Raw genomic sequence first — 25,397 nt, 5'->3', positions numbered from 1 at the left:
ATAGGGACAGACAGGGAGGGAGAGAGATGAGAAGCATCAATTCTTCATTGCAGCACCTTAGTTGTTCATTGACTGCTTTCTCATATGTGCCTTGACCGGGGGGCTATAGCAGACCAAGTGACCCTTTGGGCTCAAGCTGGTGAGCTGTGCTCCAACCAGATGAGCCCTTGTTCAAGCTGGTGACCACGGGGTTTCGATCCTGGGTCCTCTGCATCCCAGTCTGATGCTCTATCCACTGCGACACTGCCTAGTCAGGCAACATAATTATTTTTAAATCTTCTCATATGATACCAATGTCTTCATTTTCTCTAGGTCTATTTCTTTTGTTTGTCTTTTCTATTGGTTTTGGTCCTATCTTGCTTTCTCCTGCCTGGTTATTTTGGTTGACTGTTTACATATTGTATATGACTAATTATATAGATAATTATATGCATTTGATAATGTAATCTTCCAGAGAGGATTCATTTTTACTTCACGCCTGCAGCTCTAGGTATACTAAATTCCAGATCACCTTTGTTAAATGAAAGGCTCTACATACACGGGTGGGCAAAAATAGGGTTTACAGTTGTAATATAAATCAGTAATACTACACTTTAATAAAGTAAAATGCAAGAATAAACTGTGTCTCACATACTTATAGCTGTATACCTACCTACTTTTGCCCATGTCTGTATTGAAGCTGAGTTTTTAAATTCCTGTCTTCCTTTAATGATTGACATATCCATCCAGTGACATTTCTTTGTTCCATTTTTCTCTTACTTAAATTGAACCTTTCAGGTATTAACTTAGTCCCATGCTACTGGTCAGTTTCCAGTTTTTTGCCAATATATTTAATATCCTATAAGTACCCTTGGGAACAAATGTTTGTTTACTTGTTTTAATTCCCTTGGAAATATTGGTATTACAGACTTCCCCTCAATATTTTGTGCACCTTCTAAATCAGTTTAACAAAAACTGAAAGTTTGTTTTATTATGGTTCATACCATTATCTACAACAAAGAATTACCGTATTGCTCCATGTGTAAGACTCACCCTTCCCCCCAAATTTTGGGTTCTAAAAACTGGGTGCATCTTATACAGTGGTTGTAGATTTTTTTACTTTCATTTCCTGCTTTTTCACGCTTGTTTTTATGCTCATTGTTGAAGACTGATTCATCATCAGACACAGATGAGGACAAGCTAATGGATGGGAGTTTTGTCGGTGATGAGGACTTGAATGAATTTTATGATGACTAAAACTTCAGTTCAATAACTTTATGTAATACTTTTTTTTTTTCAAATTTTGAGCCCCCAAATTAAGGTCTGTCTAATACATGGGGAAATACGGTAATATTGTGTTATAATATTAAATATACTGTATTATTGTGCATATTAAATATGCACTTAAGTATGCTGGTAACTTTAAATCTGTCTCTATATTTATTGATTTCAGAATTACTCAGGTATTATGAATTATCTTGTGTAGTTCAACAAAAATAAAAATTATATCTGAATCTTTTCCATTTTTCCTGAACTAGATTTGTCATTCGACATATATGAGGGTCAGATTACTGCATTACTTGGCCACAGTGGGACAGGAAAGAGTACATTGGTGAATATTCTTTGTGGACTATGCCCACCTTCTGATGGTGAGAGTTTTCTGACTTAAGAAAAATATCCCTTACTTGTTTTATTTGTATTATTAACTAAAGTGTGACAACATAATTATCCTCAAAATATGTACTGATTGGTTTTTGTCAATGATTTTGGACCAACTTCTGTATCTCTAAAGGTATGTTTTCCTGATTGCACATATTTGTTTTTCAATGGGAAATAAAAACCGATTCAGTCATGTTTAATAAAGTAAGAAGGTTCTAATTTTGTACCTATTATCAGAAATAGGCTGATTTTTCATTTCCAAGGAAGGATAAATCAATAATTAGTTGGATATTAAATGAGACCTGTAGATACTTCAGATTGAGAAAACAGATACAGATTTCTAACTATATGACAGTAGTTTAAAGGGAAAGAGTGATAAATGTCAAGACTATCTCCTAAAACAGAATTTTAAGAATAATACCTCAAACCTGTAATTATCATATATGGGCATTTCCATATTTCTACAATAACAGTGGGCCAAATTTCCATGTATTGAACTTGCATCTTTTTAAATGTTTAAATTTTAAAACTTTGTTGTTTATCCATAATTCTGTCACTCTGATGGTAGTATTAATAATCCTGAGGAACAAAATTTTTGTTGCATCCACAAAAACACTTGTTCTTACCTAATTCGAGTGTGCTGATCTCAATTCTGACATTAGTTTTTCTCTGTAAGCTACAGTTTTTTTTGCAATTCAAGATTTTAGGTTTTCATCTTATTGTAAAATTTTCAACATTTAGTTTAACATAATGAAGTAGAATGTCTTCTTGGGCATCATCTTTGTGAAAATATAATAATTTATATAATGCAGTAAATACACTAATACACTAAAAGATATGATTGCATCAGAATTTGTCTACAATTTCAAATTAGAACATATTAAAACACTTATTTTAATCATAAAATGTGTGCAAAACTTATTTAAATTCTATTTAGGCCAGGGGTGCCCAAACTTTTTACATAGGGGGCCAGTTCACTGTCCCTCAGACTGTTGGAGGGCCGGACTATTAAAAAAACTATGAACAAATCCCTATGCACACTGCACATATCTTATTTTAAAGTAAAAAAACAAAACGAGAACAAATATAATATTTAAAATAAAGAACAAGTAAATTCAAATCAACAAACTGACTAGTATTTCAATGGGAACTATGGACCTGCTTTTGGCTAATGAGATGGTCAATGTCCGGTTCCACATATATAACAGAAGGTGTCAGGACTATTCTTACATTTACGCCTACTAGAAGAAGCCATGATTCAATCTTAAAACAAAATAAGAGGGTGTTTTTATCAGATAATAATTTTTTGCACTTAAAAACAACTACAATTATGTAAAAGTGATGTTTGTAAAACATTAATTGCCTTGTGGTTATGTTCAATCCAAGAGTCGTTGCCCTTTAACTCCAATTTAAAAACCAATGCATGCCATTAACTATAACAAAAAGAAATTAAAATTGCATGAAAACTAGAGCATGCACCAAAAAACGGATTTCAGATTTGAAATCAGTGATGCAGAAATATATAGAAAAAGTTCTAAAACCTAATGCAATAGGAAATGAAAAAAAATTGTTCCTCAGTGTATTTTATATTTATATAAGAGTGTGTGATTTTTGTTATTCTACACACTATTTTTACATTGATTTCACAGTTCTTATGTGGGATATGTTATTTTATTTTAGGGTTTGCATCTATATATGGACACAGCGTCTCAGAAATAGATGAAATGTTTGAAGCAAGAAAAATGATTGGCATTTGCCCACAGTTAGATATACACTTTGATGTTTTGACAGTAGAAGAAAACTTGTCCATTTTGGCTTCAATTAAAGGAATACCAGCTAATAATATAATACAAGAAGTATGTTATTCATATTGAAATCTCTACTTTTATTCCCTGTAAATTAATAGCTTTTGGTAATAACTTGTGTAATAAAAATATGCTTTAAAATCTAAATATAACTTATTCTGAGTCAGTGAACAAAATCATTACAAAGAATTAGAATTTTGAGTAAAAGTTTTGCATGTACAAAATTGCCCTTGTTTCATCTTGGGGTTACTAGTTTCTCGGTATAGGTATTTCTCTTCTTCCTTTCCTTTCCTTGCACTTTCACAGACCTCCCCCATCCCCGCTCACCGTGCACACACAGCCTTGCACTGATCTTCTTTCCCGTTACCCAGGAAGTCACACAAAAGTAAAGCAGACTTTATCATCAGTAATCTCTTATCTGTTATTTCAAAATTAGATATGGCTATATGTTAAACTTAAAATGGTACTAAAGTACCATTTTAAAAGTTGATATTAAAATTGGAACACTTAAAACTAATATTGATAATTGTGTAAATATTGTGGTTTAAAAAATAACATTGTTCCCTCTTTACCTTTACAGGTGCAGAAGGTTTTACTAGATTTAGACATGCAAGCTATCAAAGATAACCAAGCTAAAAAGTTAAGTGGTGGTCAAAAAAGAAAACTGTCTTTAGGAATTGCTGTTCTTGGGAACCCAAAGGTAAACAAGTATTATTAGTGTCACTGATGAGATAGTTTTTAAATTAGAAAGCAGGTTATAGAATGATATATACACATTATGTAAAGTTTAAATATACCTAAAATACAATATATTATTTAAATGTAGTTATAGGAATAAGGGGAAGTCAGAAAGACACATAATGTCTTTATGATAGTGGCCACTTCTAGGAAGAGGAATGGAAAGGATGGCCGGTGGTTGTATCTGCAATGTTTTATTTCTTTAAAAAATGACCTGAGGAAAATATGGCCGGCAATAAGGTCTGTTAAATTTTACTGGCGGCTACAACAGTATTGTTCTATTATTCTCTGTAGTTTTCTATATATTTGTCATAGTTCATAATAAAATTTCCAAAATAGAAACAAAATCAAAGGAATAGTTTAGATTTTCATTGTCCTGCTAATTTAATTTTGTATGTGCCCTTTTTGTGCTGTTCTTTGTCCTGTGGAAGCGAGAGCTAGCTGATACAAGGCTTTGCAGAGTGATTGAAAACTGCTAGGTACATGCCTATGCCAGACTGATAATTTTTAAAGTCTGTTCTCACATATGAGTGACAAACTCAGATCTGGTAGATTTCCTATCAGAAATAATAACTTGAAATGGGGAAGCTTTTCAGTTTACATAAATTTTATATATTTTAGTTTTCACGAAGATTCCCTGTTCTCCCTACCTCTTTTCACACAGATACTATTGCTAGATGAACCAACAGCTCGAATGGACCCCTGTTCTCGTCGTATTGTTTGGAATCTTCTAAAATACAGAAAATCTAATCGAGTTACAGTGTTTAGTACTCATTTCATGGATGAAGCTGACATTCTTGCTGGTGAGATTTTTACTTTATATTTGAAGGATGAGGTCGTGGAGCTAAATGGGAGATTGGACGTAAGAGATGTCAGATTTTGAGGAATAAAAAAGCTAGTGCTCTTAACTAAAAGGGTTTAAAATTGTTTTTATGCATTTTTGTGTCAGAGATGTTCTCAGACTAAAAGTTTAGTCATTTGCTAGAAGAACACATAGGCTCAGCATAGTCATATTGATGCATATGAGTTATTACAGTGAAACTTAAAGGCATAAAGCAAAGTCAGCAGACAGAAAAGGCACGTGGGACCAAGTCTGGAGGCAACAACCGGACGCAGTCTTCCCAGAAATCTTCTGTAGTGTGGTCACACGGGATGTGCTTAGTTTGCCCAGCAGTGAATGATTCACAACACATGTGGAACGTCTACTAGGGAAGTTCATTAGAGACCCAGTGTCCAAGGTGTTCATTGGGTGCTGGTCATGTAGGCACCCTCCGTCTAGCATATACCCAAGTTACAGACTCCCAGAAAAAAAGCAGCTGTTAACTATAATCTACATCTTTTAAAGTTAATTGAATTTATTGGGATGGCATTAGATTACAAAACCATATGTGTTTCAAGTGCACAATTCAATATAACACCATTTTCACAGTGATTGTGCACTCCTCCACCCCAAGCAAAGTGTCTTTCATCCCCATTTCCCCCACCCTCTGGGCCCACCTCCACCTCGCCCCACTTTCCTGTCTGTATCTATGTATTACATATATATATATATATATTTTGGCTAATCCCTTCACCTTCTTTCATTCAGTCCCCTCCCCTCTCATACTGTCAGTCTGTTCCATGTGTCCATGCTTCCGTTTCTGTGAGCCACCTTTAACTGTTCTGGGAGTGGAGGTAACACTCCTAAAATCCAGGTTTCCGGACACTAGTTAAGGGCCAACATTGTAAGCAGGGCTTTCTAAGAGTAACAGTCTCAGGTCTGCTGTGTTAACTGTTCTCTGCACAATTCTCAAGACAAACACATGTATAGGAAAAATCCAACACATGATTTTTAATAACTGTGACAAGATCCAAGAGTTTGAAATTCTAGAGCAGCCTCTTTCTGTTTACATAATATATCAATTTGGTATATAATTGATTATTTTCAGTAGTATCTTCTTTAAAAAAAACCACATTGTGTTTTTGTTGCCTTTTTTGTCATTGATTTTACTTTTGGTTATAAAGGAAATTGTGGAAGTGCTTGCATTAGTAAGTCTCAGGAAGAGTATGAGATATTTGGAGCAGTATAGGAAAACAGACAGAGTTAGACTGCCTGGGTACGGTTCCTAGCTTTGTCATTTCATACGTGAAACACAGGCAAATTGTTTATTTTCTCATTGCCTCAGTGGCCTCAACCTAAAAACAGATGATGATAATCTAGTACTGTCTCATAAAGTTGTAATAATTTAATCAGCCAATACATTGGTTCTCATGGTAATTCATAAAATACGAATGCCACTTAGTAATGCTGTTACTAACAATTGGAATGCCAATCTGTTTGCAGATAGGAAAGCTGTCATATCACAAGGAATGTTGAAATGTGTCGGTTCCTCAATGTTCCTCAAAAGTAAATGGGGGATCGGCTACCGCCTGAGGTACCTGTTCATTCTTTATTGGCTCTGTTCTTTATTATATTCTGGATATGTTGCTGTATTTGGGGCTTGCCATGATGTTTTTTGGCCAGTATTTACGACACTTGAAAGCATTAGGAGTTTACTTTTGGTTATTTACTGAGTAATCAGACAAAGAATGATGGTTTTTGGTTTTCTCTAGCATGTACGTAGACAGATACTGTGCCACAGAGTCTCTTTCTTCTCTGGTGAAACAGCATGTGCCTGGAGCTGCTTTGCTACAACAGAATGACCAGCAGCTTGTATACAGCTTGCCTTTCAAGGACATGGACAAATTCGCAGGTACAGCCAGTCTACTTTCCGTTGCTTGGTTGTTGACCAGTTATCTTGCATTGGGAATAGGTTTTCTTGGTTTACTTTACTTTTCTGTGTACTATTCACCTGCTCCCAGGTAGCTAGAGGTAATAATCTGTTTCTGCTTTATTTTATTTTAGAAAATTGGAAATACTACTAGTTAACATATTTCTTTTTTTTACAAACAGCATGGAAGAAACTAACATGTTAACTTGAGTAAATAATTGTATTTTCTTTGTTGTCAAGAAAGAAATTGCTTCATTTGCTTGTAGGTTTCCTAAGAATAAGATTTGTGCATGTGTACATGTACATATATATACATGCATACATATATGTATATATAACACATATACATATATGTATACATACATGTATAATTGTGTACTCAAGTTTTTTTCCATTTTCATAATTTTATAATAAAATTTATCATTCTATTGTAAGCGATTAAATTATTTTAATTGTGGTATTAGTTTTCCACTTTATAATGAGAAACTCGAACTCAGTCTCTCCTGTATTTATTTAGAGATCTCTTTAAGAATCAAAAGGATATTACTAATCTACATTTGTCATGCAGAATTCCCATGGCATTTATCTCATAATCAGACAGAAATATCTTGTATTAATTGTTTTCTTTCAAGAAATAAAATTATTAATTAACTGGATTGAAGTACATATGCCAACTTAATGTACCTGCCTATTCTGTCTGTAAAATATTTCTTTTAATTTATAATATGATAGATATCTACCAGGTATATTTCTATAAACAAACATTCTTTGGGGTTCTTAATAAGTTGTAAGAATGTTAAAAGGGTTCTAAGACCAAAAACTTTGAGAACTACTCTGGCAGCAGAGTAAATTTAGACATACTCTATTTTAAAATATTTTAAGTGGTATTTTAGAATAATTCATGATAGTATGTTAACTATGCAGTATTCTTTTATATTTTCTTTTAGGTTTATTTTCTGCTTTAGACACTCATTCAAGTTTGGGTGTTATTTCTTACGGTGTTTCTATGACGACTTTGGAAGATGTATTCTTAAAGCTAGAAGTTGAAGCAGAAATAGACCAAGCAGGTAAAAACAAAAGTAGCAAAATATTTTAGGCAGTAACTGGACATATGGCAAATAAGACAAGTAGTTATATAAGCATGTGAAATTTATGTTTTGGGTAAGAAAGGGCTTAAACAAATAGGTAAATAAGTAATTGAGATATTTACTGATAGTGATAGGTGTTATGCAGGAAGTAATGGGTGTTCTTGGGAGGCAGGTAAGTTCAATCAGTGATTTTCAACCTTTTTACACTTGAGGACCAATGAAAATAGAATTATTGCAGGTACCGCTAAGGCTGTCATCACCCTGAGCATGAGTAAATTCGACTAAGCTCATTTTGTAGTAGTGTAAGCCTTTGGTAACCTTGACAAGAGCTGTTTTAATGCTGTGGTAAAGATCAGAGCTAAATCTGTGTAGTTTAAAGTGAGAATATGAGTTGAAGAATTTCTTATGATCGAAGTGGCAAGATGGTTGCAGTCGTAATTCAGGAGAGAGAAGAAAACAGGGATGTCTCCCTCAAACACGGAGACAATGTAAAAGTCAAGTTTATGATGAGGACATAATATCAGATTATAGTCAGAGGGAAAGTTCACATAAAAATTTTGGATCTTACACAGTTGGAGAAAGAACAGGATCTTAAATTATGGTATACATTCAGTTTGATAAAATTGAGTAGAGAAAAGTGTAGGGATAGAGGAAATAATGAAAGTTAGAGGTCAGGATGTAGAATGCATTATCAACGAATATGTTTGTAATAGGATAATGGAAGACAGAATTACATGGAGAAGATGCTTGTACATGTGATGCTTGTATATAAATTTTTTTAAATTTATTTTTTTAATTCAGTGATAGGAGAGCAGGCAGAGAGACAGACTCCTGCATGCACCCCTACTGGGATCCACTGGGCAAACCCATGGGGGTGATACTCTGCCCATCTAGGGCATTGCTCTGTTGCTCAGCAACTAAACTCTTCTTAGCACCTGAGGTGGAGGCGGTGGAGCCATCCTCAGCTCCATGGGCCTACTCAATCCTTTTGAGCCATGACTGCAGAAGGGAAAGAGAGAGAGTGAGTAGCGAGAGGGAGAAGGGTGGAGAAGTGAGAGGGGGAGGAGTGGAGAAGCAGATGGTCGCTTCTCCTGTGTGTTCTGACCGGGAATCGAAGCTGGAACATCCAAACTCTGGGCCAACACTATCACTGAGCCAACCCGCCAGGACCTTGTGCATAAATATTTTGAGGTATACAAAGTAGTTTTAGCAGAGTTTGGGTAGTAGGAATAAAGTTAAGAAGGGTGGATGTGCTCTATTTAGGTATTTCTGATTTTTTTCTATAGTACCTTTAGTCCACCATAATAAATAAATTTACTTCTAACATCAGCTTTACTTTTAGTTTGGCTGATTTTTTTTTAAAGATTAATATATATCAAATTTGTAAAAGGTAAACTGGTGCTCTCTAAACACTGTGATTGTGACATACAATATTGAGCACCTGTTTTTAGTTTGATTGGTCCCCGGTGTCAGGGAAAGAGAGGGATGACACTAGTTCATCTTACTAAGTCATTCATCTCAACTGTGAATTGGTGGGGTGGTAGGATGACCAGGTTGTACGGAAATACTATTTTAAGCATTATGCCATTCCACTCAAAATATTTAATGTTTACTCATTTTTTATATTTTGCATAAATCTAAAAAGTGTTCTTTGTGGCTCTCATACTTGTCAATTTTCATCTCTCTTCATTATCTTTTAACCTTTGAAATTAAATCACGATTATAAAAACATCTTGATTTCTATCCTCATTGTTTAATTTTGTTTGTGTTTGGTCTAATGGAATCAGTCATAGCATGTCTCTTTTGAGTTTGGCTTCTTTTACTTAATATTATGTTTGTAAAATTCATACTATTGTATTTCATTGGTAGTTTGTTTACTTTCATTGTTTTATACTATTTTATTACAGGAATATTTCACAACTTATTTATCACCTGCTGATAGCCTTTTGGGTTCTTCCCACTTTATGGCTGTTCTGGAAAGGGAGCTAGTTAAGAATGTTCTTCTAGCCGATAGAAGAACATTCTTAACTAGCTCCCTTTCCAGAATCTAGCCTGACCTGTGGTGGCTCAGTGGATAAAGCATTGACCTGGAACGCTGAGGTTGCCGGTTCGGAACCCTGGACTTGCCTGGTCAGGGCACATATGGGAGTTGATGCTTCCTGCTCCTCCCTCCTCTCTCTCTCTCTCTCTCTCTCTCTCTCTCTCTCTCTTCTCTAAAAAAATAATAAAAGAAAAATTGAAAAAGAAAAAGAATGTTCTTCTGCGTGTGTTTGGTGAACATCTGTACAGTCTCTGTTGGGTTTATACCTAATGGAATTTCCTGGGTTGTAAGCTGTGCATCTGTTCAGTTTTAATACTACCTGTATTGCCAAAGTGTATGACCATTTGACCTATATCTCTGCTTCTTTAAAATTTGCCTGCTTCAGAAAGATTTTCATCTTTTTAAGGAATATGTTATAATTTTCTATTTTATTTTGGTAAATAGATTATAGTGTATTTACTCAGCAACCACTTGAGGAAGAAGTGGGTTCAAAATCTTTTGATGAAATGGAGCAGAGCTTACTCATTTTTTCTGAAACCAAGGCTTCTCTGATGAGCACCATGAGCCTTTGGAAGCAGCAGGTGTATACAATAGCAAAGTTTCATTTCCTTAACTTGAAACGGGAAAGTAAATCAGTGAGATCGGTGTAAGTATAATCACTCTTCTACCTAATGAGTTTCTTTTTTTAAGGATACATATTGGTTTACCATCTTACTTCTTAAAATGTCAATATATGTAAGTAATCTCTGTAGTTTTGAAAGATTAAAACTATAAACTTTGATTTCACTTAAGAGAAAAAATATGCTTATGGTAATTTCATCAAATACTATTACAGCCTTACTCATTTTTTAACCCTTGGGGTAGTGAGTTTTTTTCATGTTCGCTGACCCCCAGGAGTGAGTATTTTTTCAAAAAATGAAATTAGTTCCAGTTACAGTTTTATTAACTTAAAATCATGTTTGTTTGATAACCAATTTATGGAAACAAGAACATACATTTGCCTTTTTTTAATGTTATCTTACATATTTTAAAAATAAATCGGTCGTACTCTGGATGGTCAGGAGGCACGAGGACGTACATGAATGTTTGTACTACTCGAAGGGCTAAACTAGCATTTTTTTATCATATTTATAAAATGAGGGAGTGACAATATTCTCTAATGTGTAATTTTTGAATTATTTAAATTTTATTCTGCATTCATATTTTTTCACAAATGTTTTGCATCTGTTACGAATATTTATGAGTAAACAGAAGGAAGAATAAGTTTATCCCTACTTATTAGATGATGAAACTGTTCTAGCTTTGCCTTTTTTAGGTTCCCACAGAGTAGCAGACATTGAATTATTTGGAAATAATGTTAAGTTCTTTTCATACACCATTTACCTATCTTGTTAGATCCAAAATGGCAGTAGAAACAAAACTTAAGAAAAAGAGTTTTGGCCTGACCAGTAGTGGCACAGTGGATAGAACATCAATCTGGGATGCTGAGGTCCTAGGTTTGAAACCCCGAGGTCCCTATCTTAAGGGTGGGATCATAGACATGATCCCATGGTTGTTGGCTTGAGCCCAAAGGTCGCTGGCTTGAGCAATGGGTCACTGGCTCAGTTGGAGACCCCTGGTCAAGGCACATATGAGAAGCAATCAGTGAACAACTAAAGTGCTACAACTGTGAGTTGATGCTTCTCATCTCTCTCCCTTCCTGTCTGTCTGTTCATCCCTGTCTCTTCCACCCCCAGAAAAAAAAAGAATAGAGAAATAAATGTGATAGCATCTTGTTCTTTAAAAGTTGTAAGTAAGGGTTCAGCTACTCTATAAAAATTTTAGGGTGACTCTGATCTAAAATATACTTTTATAACTTTTAATTTTCCCATTGAATATTGACTTTCTGTCCAATATTGTCATGAGATCATTGTGGAGAATAGGAATTATATTCCCAAGTGCTATTTTTTTCAAGTTTTTTCTTTTATATATATTTTTAAGTAAGTACCTTTTAATGGTTACTTGAAGAAAGATTTAAAAAACAGATTTATATGTTACTGTGCCTTGAGCTGTATTTTTTTCCTCTTTCAGGTTGCTTCTGCTTTTAACATTTTTTGCTGTTCAGATTTTTATGCTTTTGGTGCATCGTTCTTTCAAAAATGCTGTGGTTCCCATCAAACTTGTTCCAGACTTATATTTCCTAAAACCTGGAGATAAACCTCATAAATATAAAACAAGTCTGCTTCTTCAAAATTCTACTGGTGAGAGTGTGTGAAGGTGTGTGAATGTGTGTTGGCTGGGGTTTGGGGATGAGGGGTAAATGTAGGTCAGAGATACGGACTTTAGATAAGGTAAAGTCATTTTCTGTCTGCACAGATCTAAATTAAATAAAACTCCTTATTAATGCTGAGCAATATATTAAATGATTTTGGTTAAAGTATAAATGACAAAAAATATTCTAATTTACATTGCTTATAATCATAAAATTTACTTTTTAAATAGTAGCAGTATTTTTCTCAGAGGAGTGTGTTTCACCTCAAAGTTTATCATGAGCAAAATAAACTTCAGAAGTTGAAAAAACCATCATCAGAGTTTACCACATATAATATTTATGCATAGAAATGTTTAAATTTTCAAGGGCTATCTGAAAAGTTAGAATTAAGAAAAGGTGCTGTAGCCTGACCAGGCGGTGGCGCAGTGGATAGAGCATCAGACTGGGACACAGAGGACCCAGGTTCGAAACCCTGAGGTTGCCAGTTTGAGCTTGGGCTCACTGGCTTGAGTGTGGGCTTGCGGCTTGAGCATGGGGTTGCTTGCTTGAGTGTGGGATCATAGACATGACCCCATGGTCGCTGGCTTGAGCAAGGGGTCACTCTGCTTTTGCCCCCCTGCCCATCAAGGCACATATGAGAAAGCAATCAATGAACAACTGAGGTGCCGCAATGAAGAATTGATGCTTCTCATATTTCTCCCTTTTTGTCTGTCCCTATCTGTCCCTCTCTGACTCTCTGTCAAAAAAAAAAAAAAAAAAAAAAAAGCAAAGGTGCCTAAGATGTAAATATTTATAATCAAAATATATTTGTAATGGGCATTTTTGGATTTGCTATTATTGTTATTACATAATTGTCAAGTAAAACTAATATAGGATTGTATTCTTCAAAGTAGTAAAACCTAATGCCAAATTGCCAATAGACTTTTGTAATAGTCATAGCAGTAATAGCAATAGCTAAAATTTGCAGTTACTGTCAGGTTCTGTTCTAACGCCCATTTATGTATTGACTTAAGATTTGAATCCAGACTTACGGGCTCCAGAGCCAGTGTTCTTAATCATTCCCTAGCTAATGAGGAAAAACTCTTTATTTATTTATTTTTTTGCCTTTTTTTTTTTCTGTATTTTTCTGAAGCGGGAAATGGGAAGAGACAGACAGACTCCCGCATGCACCCCACCGGCATCCACCCGGCACGCCCACCAGGGGGCGACGCTCTGCCCACCAGGGGGCGATGCTCTGCCCCTCCGGGGTGTCGCTCTGTTGCAACCAGAGCCACTCTAGCGCCTGGGGCAGAGGCCCAGGAGCCATCCCCAGCGCCTGGGCCATCTTTGCTCCAATGGAGCCTCGCTGTGGGAGGGGAAGAGAGAGACAGAGAGGAAGGAGGGGGGTGGTAGAGAAGCAGATGGGCGCTTCTCCTGTGTGCCCTGGCCGGGAATCGAACCCGGGACTTCTGCACGCCAGGCCGACACTCTACCATTGAGCCAACCGGCCAGGGCCTAGAGGAAAAACTCTTTAAAGAAGAGAGAGCTCTTTCTAATGTTATTAACTGCCTGTATCTGTTTCTCATTTAAACTGATTCATTATTATTTGCTTATTTTTCAATAACAGAGTCAGATATCGGTGATCTTATTAGCTTTTTCACAAACCAGAACATAATGGTGACCATGTTTAATGACAGTGACTATGTATCTGCTGCTCCCCATAGTGCAGCTTTAAATGTGATGGATTCAGAAAAGGTAAGAGTAATGTATGTAAATGAATACCCATTTGACAGTTATAAAGATTAAGATATTTCCTCTAAAGTTAATCATTTGCTGATTTGGCCTCATTAATTGGAAATTAGAATTTAGTTTTGGAAATAGTAGCTGTGTTTATTTATAATAAAGTTTATGCACTGATGGATGACCAAAAAATAAAGCTTAAAGGAATTTAATTTATGTTATATTTGTGTTTAAAATGTCAAAATATCTGTAGATTCCAAACCAGGTTGTCTTTATCATTGAGGATTTCTTTGATTAACTGACTAGCTTTTAGTCTAGTTAGTGAGAATTAGTTTAGTGGATGAGAAAAACTTGGTACTTAGCAATGGTATATCCATTTATATTTATATATGGTATGTAATAAGTCTCTCTTTTCTAAATTGTAGGACTATGTTTTTACAGCTGTTTTCAATAGTACCATGGTTTATTCTTTACCTGTATTGATGAATATCATTAGTAACTACTACCTTTATCATTTAAATGTGACTGAAAGCATCCAGGTCTGGAATACTCCATTCTTTCAAGTAAGCAAAGTTAAAATGTGTGTGTGTGTGTGTGTGTGTGTGTGTGTGTGTGTGTGTGTAAAATAAGTACTAAAAGCCAATGCCAAATGATAACAAAATGTGAAGAAATTCATATGTGACATCTCCTATTCTTCTTAAAACTTGAGTTGGGGATGGTTTCTGTCTGGGTTTATATCTGGAGGAAAATAGGGCCCCAAGATCCCAGCTGGCTTATAGTCCAGGCAACCTAATGAAGGCATCAGAAGTCATTCTGAGATGGATATCTTCATTGCTTTTCATGTAGTTACTACTTTTAAGTAAATGATGTTTACTTTATATGCCATATTAGTCTGTATTGCAGAAAAGAAAAGGGAAGTACAGTGATTTGCTCAGGATCCTATAGCTATTTTGTAAGTGGCAAAGCGAGCTTTGCTACCTGTTCTTTCACATAGACTACGCCTAGTATGGTTATTTAGTTTTGGAAAACTAATGTGTTTATTCAGGGGTTTTAAGTCTTTTAGAAAGTACTAAGATGATACCAGGTGGTTCTCAGTTCCATTTCTTATTCTTTGGTTGTTTTTCAGGAAATTACAGACATAGTTTTTAAAATTGAGCTGTATTTTCAAGCAGCGTTACTTGGAATCATTGTTACTGCAATGCCACCTTACTTTGCCATGGAAAATGCAGAGAATCATAAGGTAATGAATGACTTGCTTAAAAAATTAAAGGTATATAGTTTTCTAATCAGTCTCATTAAAAAATAATTTATTTTGACTGAGTTTAAGACTTATGTATAATTATTATTTCAGGAATAAGTAAATGGAATATAAATTTATTATAATTTCTTATAGTAATACAGGGTGAGGCACAGTAGGTTTACAATTGTGAGTATGTGAAAGTTTATTCTTGCATTATTATTTATTATTGTATTATTTTCCATATGAACAACTGTAAACCTATATTTGTCCCATCCTATAGTAATAACTATCATTTATTACTCAAAGCCTTGCCATTTCCTTAAAAGTTACATCCTTTAATCCTTACAACATTGTGAGGTAAGTTTTATGTTACTCACTCGATAGGTCAGGAAACGGAGAATTGGGAGCATTCATATGTGTCCAGATTGAGTCATCTTGTTTAAGTAGTGAATCTGGAAACTGACAGTGGTCCTTAGGTTTGTAATTGATACACTCCCCTTTAACCTTTTTTTTTTTTTTTTTTTTTTTTTTTTAATTTTTCTGAAGCTGGAAACAGGGAGAGACAGTCAGACAGACTCCCGCATGCGCCCAACCGGGATCCACCCGGCACGCCCACCAGGGGCGACGCTCTGCCCACCAGGGGGCGATGCTCTACCCATCCTGGGCGTCGCCATGTTGCGACCAGAGCTATTCTAGCGCCTGGGGCAGAGGCCACAGAGCCATCCCCAGCGCCCGGGCCATCTCTGCTCCAATGGAGCCTTGGCTGCGGGAGGGGAAGAGAGAGACAGAGAGGGAAAGCGCGGCGGAGGGGTGGAGAAGCAAATGGGCGCTTCTCCTGTGTGCCCTGGCTGGGAATCGAACCCGGGTCCTCCGCATGCTAGGCCGACGCTCTACCGCTGAGCCAACCGGCCAGGGCCCCCTTTAACCTTTAATGGAATGTATTGATTGTATAAGGCACTTGATGTTAAGTGAAAAAAAAGGTGGGAAATGGTTTGTCATCATCAGGGCCTAGGAAAAATTGCTGTGTGTACAGAGATTTTTTGGTATTTTTTCACCTTCTTTTCTGTTCTTTTCTCTTTTTAATGTCCTCCATCCAGGCATATGCAGATGATCTTATACAGTTTTGTTTTTAGTCGGGGCAGGGACACACAGGGGCAGACAGACAGGAAGGGAGAGAGATGAGAAGCATCAATTCTTTGTTGCAGCACCTTAGTTGTTCTTTAATTGCTTTCTCATATGTGCCTTGACCAGGGGGCTCCAGCTGAGCCAGTGACCCCTTGCTCAAGCCAGCGACCTTGGCTTTAAGCCAGTGACCATGGGGTCATGTCTATGATCACATGCTCATACCAGCAACCCTGCGCTGAAGCTGGTGAGCCCCCACTTAGGCCAGTGACCTCAGGATTTCGAACCTGGATCCTCAGCACCACCACTTGGTCAGGCTTATGTAGTTTTTGACGGTTAAAAACCTTCCACTCTTCGACTCTGCTGAGATTGTCTCTTTCTTATTCCTCTAATCAAAATTACCATTCTCTCTATGTCTGTTCTTACCAATGGAGGCAAATTTGTCTAAATCAATTTATATAGTATGATTAATAATGAGGTTAAGCCTCATATTAAATTAATACATAAGTCTTAGGAGATACTTTAAAATATATTTAATTTTTTTGATATATATATATTCATTGTACTAATTTTAAAAATATAGGAAATTAAATAAAAATGATTTATAATGTTCGCCACTCAAAGATAAAACTTACTAGACAGTTGGTATTTTTCTCTTTTGTTTCCACTTAAATGATTTTTAATTCAAAACTTTATTTTGAGGTAATTGTAGAATTACGATAGGTTGTAAGAAATAATACAGCGAGGACTTGGACGGGTTGCTCTGTGGATCGAGCATTGTCCTGGCATGCCTAGGTTGTGCATTCGCTTCTCACTCAGGGCACATATGAGAAACAACCAATGAGTGCACAACTAAATAGAACAACTGAGTAGAGTAACAAGTTGATGCTTCTCTCTCTTCCTTCTACCCCTCTCTCTCCTTTCTTTGCTTTTAAATCAGTAGAACAACTTTTTAAGAGGAAAAGAAAAGTACAGTGAGATCCTGTTTATCCTAATAAAAACATCTTGCAAAACTATCATACAATGCAAAACAAGGATATTGACATCGAGAGACGGGATAGTACTTGACCACAAATATCCCTTTTCAAGCCCACATACTCATCCTACACCCCTCCTTACCTCTGGCAACAACTAATTTGTTCTCCATTTCTGTAATTTTGATTATTTAAGAATGATTAAAGGAAACCAATTGTATTTTCTTTTGATATTGTCTTTTCTCACTGTACTTCTTTAGAGATTCATCCAATTTGTATGTATCAGTTCTTAAGTCTCTTTACTGTTGGGTAGTATTTCATGGTATGGGTCTGGATGGTTTCCAGTTTTTGAAAATTATGAATTAATAGTGAACATTTGCATATAGGTTTTTATAAGAACATAAGTTTTCATGTCTCTGGGATAAATGTCCAAGAGTACAATGCTGTATGGTGATTGAAAGTTTAGTTTTATAAACACTTGTTGAACTGTTTTCCAGAGTAGTTATACTGTTTGTCATCCCCACCAGCAATGTTTGAATAACATAAGCATTTACTTATTATTTTATGAAATAAAATAATTATTAAAAATAATTGTATTTGACTCAATTTATTTTTTATACTTAATTGGAATTTATATTTGTGTTTTTATATTTTGTTGAACACAAAAATTGTCCTTTTTAAAATCACTTCTCCTCTTCTTTTTTTTTTTTGTATTTTTCTGAAGCTGGAAATGGGGAGAGACAGTCAGACTCCTGCATGCGCCCGACCGGGATCCACCTGGCATGCCCACCAGGGGGCGATACTCTGCCCCTCCGGGGCGTCGCTCTGTTGCGACCAGAGCCACTCCAGCGCCTGGGACAGAGGCCAAGGAGCCATCCCCAGCGTCCGGGCCATCTTTGCTCCAATGGAGCCTCGGCCTGCTGCGGGAGGGGAAGAGAGAGACAGAGAGGAAGGAGAGGGGGAGGGGTGGAGAAGCAGATGGGCGCTTCTCCCGTGTGCCCTGGCCGGAAATCGAACCCAGGACTTCTGCCCGCCAGGCCGATGCTCTACCACTGAGTCAACCGGCCAGGGCACTTCTCCTCTTCTTAACTCTATATTCCATGCTTCCTTTACCTCTCTCTATGGCTAATTCTTTCATATAATACTTTTAATTATTATAATTGATGTTTTCATAGATGACAGGAATCAACTGAATAAAATTGTTAGGAATTTGGATTTGTAAAAGTTTGTTTTTTTAATTCTTTTAAAAGATTTTATTTTTTTATTTTACAGAGAGAGGGGAAGGGGGGTGGATGAGGAGTGAGAAGTTTCATCTCATGGTTGCTGCACTTTAGTTGTTCATTAGATTGCTTTGTGTATGTACCTTGACTAGGAAAGCTTGGAACTGGCGACCTCAGTGCTACAGATTGAGTCACTATCAACTGTGCCACTCCAAGCCAGGCAGGATTTGCAAAAGATTGCTTTAAATTTCAAATTAAGTAATGAGAGCACTAGAGTTAGTGAAACTATCATCATTAAGCTATTTCTTAGTACTCATGAAGATGCTATTTACTGTGGTAGCAATAACGGCTTACATTTACGTACTGCATATGAATATATAAAGGCTTTTAAATACATTATCTGAACAAAATTTCACTTAAGCTGAAAGCCCTATAAGGTACTTGGTAGTTTATTAGTGTTTTCATGCAAGGTCAGTTTCACAAACAATCATGTTTTGACTACAGTGATAGAGAATCACTCCTGCACAGCTATAACCCCATTAACCAACCTTTTGTTTTATTTTAGTTTGGTGTTTCTTAGCAGCACTGCTGTAATCTGATTCTGAAAATTTCATTTAAATTGTTAAATAATTATCTAAATTAAAGGCTGAAAGGAATTTAGATGGAAGGAAGGCTTTTATTATTTATAGACCTTGCATATGAACTTTGTTGTTTGTTGATGTAATATTAAGAGTTTTAAACAAATTTGCTAGTTTTTTGTTTGCAAAATGTTTAAAATTATAATCAATTGTTTTTCTTTTTCTTTTAGATCAAAGCTTATACTCAACTGAAACTTTCAGGTCTTTTGCCGTCTGCATATTGGATTGGACAAGCTATTGTTGATATTCCCTTATTTTTTGTTGTTCTGATTTTGATGCTAGGAAGTTTATTTGCATTTCATTATGGATTATATTTTTACCCTGTAAAGTTCCTTTCTGTGGTAAGTTACCATCTGTTTATTTATTATATTTATAAATAAAATGCTACTTTAAAAAATGAAGTCTGTAAACATTTGACAATTAGCTGATTGAGTAAATAGAACCAGTTTCTATTTAATTATTATTTATGATATCTGTAATCAGTGCAAATCATATTACTATAACCAATATTTAAAAGCAATAACTACCATTATAAAATAATTCCTTGAAATTGAAGCAGATTTTTCTATAGACTACCTATTTATATGTAATTAGAAATATTTAGCCTGACCTGTGGTGGCACAGTGAATAAAACGTCGACCTGGAAATGCTGAGGTTGCTGGTTCGAAACCCTGGGCTTGCCTGGTCAAGGCACATATGGGAGTTGATGCTTCCAGCTCCTCCCCCCTTCTCTCTCTCTCTGTCTCTCTCTCCTCTTTCTCTCTCTCTCTCCTCTCTAAAAATGAATAAATAAAATAAAAAAATAAATAAAAATAAAAGAAATATTTAAACAGGTCTTCCTTAAACTTTTTTCCTTGTCTCTGTGTCTGAAAATTTCACAAGGAAGCTCTTTTATTTAATAATTTAAAATATGGTTTAAAATACCAAAGAAGACTATGATTTGCATTCATGTTTACACTTAAATTACTGTAACTAGACCCTTTTATATCAATGTTTTTATTATATAAGGAAAACAGAGCTAGATGAAGTCAGGATTGCTGAAAGTAAATTTCTCTATTTAGCCAGAGATTGAACTGATCTTACATATCTTCTGCCTTATAAATAAATGCTTTCCTTAAAAATTTATAAAATGCATTAAGTCCTGTATATTAAAATGGTAGCTAATAGTTGATTGAGAAAAAGTTGTAACTTAATTTCTGCCTTAAAATTAAGAAAGTTTTTCCTTAAAATATGTACAAAATGTGTTAAGTGGTAACTTGCCTGGCCTCTGGTGGTGCAGTGGATGAGGCCTTGACCTGGAATGCTGAGGTTGCTGGTTCAAAACCCTGGGCTTGCCTGGTCAAGGCACATATGGGAGTTGATGTGTTCTGCCCCCGCCCCCATTTCCTCTCTAAAAATGAATAAATAAATTTTAAAAAAGATTAAAAAGAAATGGTAGCTATTACTGGAAGAAGTTTTAACCAGCTACACCTGTTTATATAATAAATAAAATAACAGACAGCATTTTAAGTTGACAAAGAAAACTGTTTGGTTTAAATTAATTATTCAGGATTATGTTAATTAGTTAAAAGCATGAGTTTCATTGGTTTAGGAGCAATGAGAATGGTAACTTAAATAACTATAGTTTCAATTTTTGGAGTGATTTGAGAAATAAAATTTGAAGAATAATTATTCCTTAATGTTTTAATACTACTGCCATTTTATATCTATGTATTGCTAGTTACTTATATTTTTATATGAAATTACATATTTTTGTTTTACAGGTTTTTTGTCTTATTGGTTACGTTCCGTCAGTTATTCTGTTTACCTACATTACTTCTTTCACTTTTAAAAAATGTTTAAACACCAAAGAAATTTGGTCATTTATCTATTCTGTGGTAAGTCAGACTTTATATGATTTCATTTTTACTTTTCATAGCAGCTTAGTTGAAACGCTTTCATGTTTTCACTGGAGAAAAGGGAGCCATGTACTCTTTCAGGATTACACTAAAAAATATCACTGTGTCTTTTCTAAGCACAGGCCTTATACATACAGTTGGCACCATCTTATTGTCTCTGTTTTTGTCTTCTCCATTATCCACTTCATGAAGGGATGATAGTGAAAGCATTTAACAACTGCATGGCAGCAATGCCAGCTAAAAGCAACTGGGACCATGTACTGGTGCTTCCTGGCGAAGTATCATCTCTGGTTCTATGTTTTCCTAGAAGATTGAAAACATACTTAATGTTGATTATGAAAATTCTAACCACTTTTTCACTTGTTTTCCTATTTTTTTCTCTAGACAGCATTGGCCTGCATTGTAATCACCGAAATCACTTTCTTTCTGGGCTATACAGTTACAGCTATTCTCCACTATACCTTCTGCATCGTCATTCCGATCTATCCACTTCTAGGTTGTCTGATTTGTTTCATAAAGGTAGGTATACTAGGTGTGGTATACTAGGTGTTTTGATATCTAAAATTCATTAATAGTACCTAATCTTTGAGATTTTAGTTGTTATACTGAAAATAGTAAAAAAATGAAATAACCCATATGTTAGCTGCTGCTGCTTGATTTAAATATTATTAATGAAGCAGTTTAAAATCACTGTGGAATTTTAAAAACATGTTTTAAACCTTAAATTCTGAAAGGAGAAGGACTATGTTTATTATGAGCGCTTTGATGCCTCAAATGGTATATGTACATAAATTATGAGTATGATCTGACTTCAGTTACTATTTGGGGGAGTTTTTCAAGGATTAAATAATGTATTGTCCAATAAAGGGTTAATAGAAATTGTAGAGATTTTTCTAAGAAGAAAACCACAGATTAGTTTTATTAAGCTTGGATAGTTGAAAAAAATTTTTTCTATATGATTAAAAAGATAAATGATTAATTATTGGCTTAAGATGTTTGCTGATTAATTCTACTCACTAACCTCTTTTCCCCTGTCCCTTTTGTTTCAGTTTAATATGTTTATATTATCTGTCCCATATTTTGGGATGTATACAAATCATAGCTATTAATAGTAGTGGCTAACGTTTTGTACAAAATACATGTTTGCTGAACAAAATGCATATTTTTCATTTTAATCTAAATATTTCTACAAGTTGCAGCTAAAATAAAATTACAACACTTCTGACCCCAAATGTGTGGGGTTTTTTTTCTCAAATAAAGCAATACTTTCATTACCTGGTGTTAGCGCTGACCCACAGTTTAAGGCCTTATCCCCTAAGACTTCCCTCCCCACCCACACTTCAGATGCCAGTTATAAGTAGTGGATCTGCTGTTATTAATCCTTCTGTCTGATTTGGCTTCAAACCCAAATCAGACAGAAGGATTCTGTGACGCCTTCTCAGGTTCAGTAATTTGCTATTATGGCTTATAGAGCTCAGGGAAGCACTATTTCCTATTGCCAACTTACTACAACAGATGCACAAATGAACAGCTAGGTTAGGAGATACATAGCAAGATCCAGAATGGACCCAGGTGCAGAAACTTTTGTCGTTGTGGAGTTTGGAGTGTACCATTCCCTAGCACATGCATGTATTCAACCTGAAAGCTCTTCAAACCCTGTATTTAGGGTTATTATAAAGTTCTATGACTTGGCATGATGACTTCATCTCTAAACCCCTTTCCCCCCTCTAGTGGTCAGTGGGTGAATGGGGCTGAAAGTTCCAACCTTCTAATCACTTGGTTGGTTCTTCTGACAACCTGCCCTCATCTTCCTCCTACAGTCACCTCAGCTTTGGTGGAAAGGGGCTCGTTTTAAATAACAAAAAATACTGTTTTCATCTCTGACATGTAGGAAATTCCAAGGGTGTTAGAAGCTATGTACCAGGAACCAGGGTCAAAGATCAAATGCCATCTTAAAACATCACAGCAGCATATATATTTTCAATAATTTTTATCTTAGGTTTCTTGGAAGGATATTCGAAAAAATGAGGATACCTATAATCCATGGGATAGGCTTTTCGTGGCTGTCATATCGGTAAGAAATAACAAAAATGCTCTGTTAGTTTGTACCTGAAGGATAGTTTGGTTGTATGGTTTTACCTCATTTTAGTTCTTATTCTGTTGCATAAAATGAAGGTGCATCAGAAGTCAAGTGTGTTAATACTAGCTAATGTGAGTTTTGATGGTAATACCTTTCATTTATTGAATATGTCCATTTTAATATTCTTGGCTTTTTTTTATGTTAACAATTCTATTTAATTATGATTCTGTTTTTCTAGAATCAAAAACAAAGCTTTTTTTTCCCTTTGTATTTTATGAAACTGACAACAGTGAACTTTACAGAAATAGAAATAAAGATGAAAGATTATCTTACAAAAAAATCTACATTAGTTTAGCCCTGGCCGGTTGGCTCAGTGGTAGAGCGTGTGGAGGACCCAGGTACGATTCCCAGCCAGGGCACACAGGAGAAGCGCCCATTTGCTTCTCCACCCCTCCGCCGCGCCTTCCTCTCTGTCTCTCTCTTCCCTTCCCGCACCCAAGGCTCCATTGGAGCAAAGATAGCCTGGGCGCTGGGGATGGCTCTGTGGCCTCTGCCTCAGGCGCTAGAGTGGCTCTGGTCGCAACATGGCGATGCCCAGGATGGGCAGAGCATCACCCCCTGGTGGGCAGAGCATCGCCCCTGGTGGGCGTGCCGGGTGGATCCCGGTCGGGCGCATGCGGGAGTCTGTCTGACTGTCTCTCCCTGTTTCCAGCTTCAGAAAAATGCAAAAAATAAAAAAATAAAAAATCTACGTTAGTTTGTATTAAAATCTATTCTTAAATGATATGACATGCAAAGAAAAATTGTGGTTAATTTGTTGGTGTCAGTCAGGAAACTGATGTGTGTGGTCTTTGTTCTCTCTATCAATCATGAGCTGTTCTGTGTGGTTTCTTTCAGCCTTACCTGCAGTGTATACTATGGATTTTCCTCTTACAGTACTATGAGAAAAAATATGGAGGCAGATCAATAAGAAAGGATCCCCTTTTCTGGTCAGTTAATTCCTTTTTAAGTTTTAATGTTTTTCAGCATATTTACAGAGTTGTGCAGCTATTACTATAACCTTATTTTAGGTCATTTTATCACCCCCAAAAGAAATCCTGTACCCCTTAGTTGTCACTCTTTCCCCCCTCCACCCATGCTTCCTAGCCCTGTGCACTCACTAATCTACTTTTCTGTCTCCAGATAACAGATTTGCCAGTTTTGAACATACTCATATAAGTGGAATACAGAGTACAATACAGAGTCTGTTTTTGTCTGACTTCCTTTACTTTAGCATAATGTTTTAAAGGTGCATACTTGGTGCAGTATGTAGCAGTGCTTCGTTTCTTTATCTATGCTGAGTAATGTGTATTAGTTGATGGACATTTGAGTTGTTTCCACCTTTTGGCTATTACAAATAATGCTGCTATGAATATTTGTGTACAAGTATTTGGGTGGACATATGTCTTCATTTCTCTTGGGTGGATACCTAGTGATGGAATTGATGACATATGGTACTCTATGTTGAACCTTTTGGTGAAGTGACAGACTGTTGTTTTCTAAAGTGATTGCACCTTTTTACTTTAGTTACTCCTTATTTGTGGGGGTTACTCTCCAAGACCTCAAATGGATGCCTAAAATCATAAATAGTGCCAAACCCTGTGTATGCTGTGTTTTTTCCCTATAACTACACACCTTTTCACTTAAAGGAAGCACTTTATGGCTTCTATTCCAAATTGCCAGCTTTGCTACTCTTGTGCTTTGTGGCCATTATTAACTAAAATAAGGGTGACTTGAACAAAAGTACAGTGCTATGATTCTAAAATAGTCAGTTTGATAGCCCAGAGGGATTTGATAACAAAGAGATGATTCACGTTCCCTGTGGGACAAAGTGGGACACTGAGATTTCATCATGCTACTCAGAACAGCATGAAATTTAAAACTTGGGAATTTTTATTTCTGGAATTCTACATTTAATGTTTTTGGACTGCAGTTGACCTCAGGTAACTGAAACTGGCAAAACTGCTTAAAAGGGGGTGCACAGCACATTCTTATTAGGGATGTATGAGGGTTCTGTCTCCTCCAATTCTTGCCAATATGGGTTATTGTTTATTTTTTTATTTTAGCCATTCTAGTGGATTTGAAGTGGTGTCTCATTGTGGTTTTTATTTGCATTTCCCTGATGATTCATGTGTTTTTACCCTTACCTCTCTATT

General features: G+C 35.9%; 1 protein-coding gene across 8 annotated transcripts in view; it reads left to right on the top strand.

The window, feature by feature from the left end:
• Positions 1-25,397, top strand: part of ABCA5 (ATP binding cassette subfamily A member 5) — an 81,863-nt gene that overhangs the window by 35,263 nt on the left and 21,203 nt on the right. For all 8 annotated transcript variants that reach the window (XR_010726315.1, XR_010726314.1, XM_066238016.1 and 5 more), the window contains 17 exons: positions 1,518-1,628; positions 3,319-3,494; positions 4,024-4,143; positions 4,846-4,984; positions 6,505-6,595; positions 6,774-6,913; positions 7,879-7,998; positions 10,505-10,706; positions 12,131-12,300; positions 13,918-14,045; positions 14,456-14,593; positions 15,157-15,270; positions 19,395-19,565; positions 20,988-21,101; positions 21,507-21,641; positions 23,122-23,196; positions 24,100-24,191. Coding sequence is in view for 6 of the 8 variants with exons in the window: in XM_066238016.1 (XP_066094113.1) it covers positions 1,518-1,628; positions 3,319-3,494; positions 4,024-4,143; positions 4,846-4,984; positions 6,505-6,595; positions 6,774-6,913; positions 7,879-7,998; positions 10,505-10,706; positions 12,131-12,300; positions 13,918-14,045; positions 14,456-14,593; positions 15,157-15,270; positions 19,395-19,565; positions 20,988-21,101; positions 21,507-21,641; positions 23,122-23,196; positions 24,100-24,191 (2,236 nt within the window). In the remaining 2 variants the exon portion in view is untranslated. The remainder of the gene's footprint in view (positions 1-1,517; positions 1,629-3,318; positions 3,495-4,023; positions 4,144-4,845; positions 4,985-6,504; positions 6,596-6,773; positions 6,914-7,878; positions 7,999-10,504; positions 10,707-12,130; positions 12,301-13,917; positions 14,046-14,455; positions 14,594-15,156; positions 15,271-19,394; positions 19,566-20,987; positions 21,102-21,506; positions 21,642-23,121; positions 23,197-24,099; positions 24,192-25,397) is intronic.

This window comes from Saccopteryx bilineata, chromosome 6 (genome assembly GCF_036850765.1).
Source record: "Saccopteryx bilineata isolate mSacBil1 chromosome 6, mSacBil1_pri_phased_curated, whole genome shotgun sequence".
Lineage (NCBI taxonomy): Eukaryota > Metazoa > Chordata > Mammalia > Chiroptera > Emballonuridae > Saccopteryx > Saccopteryx bilineata.
The sequence above is the reverse complement of the archived record's forward strand: the minus strand, read 5'-3'. Positions and strand labels throughout refer to the sequence as shown.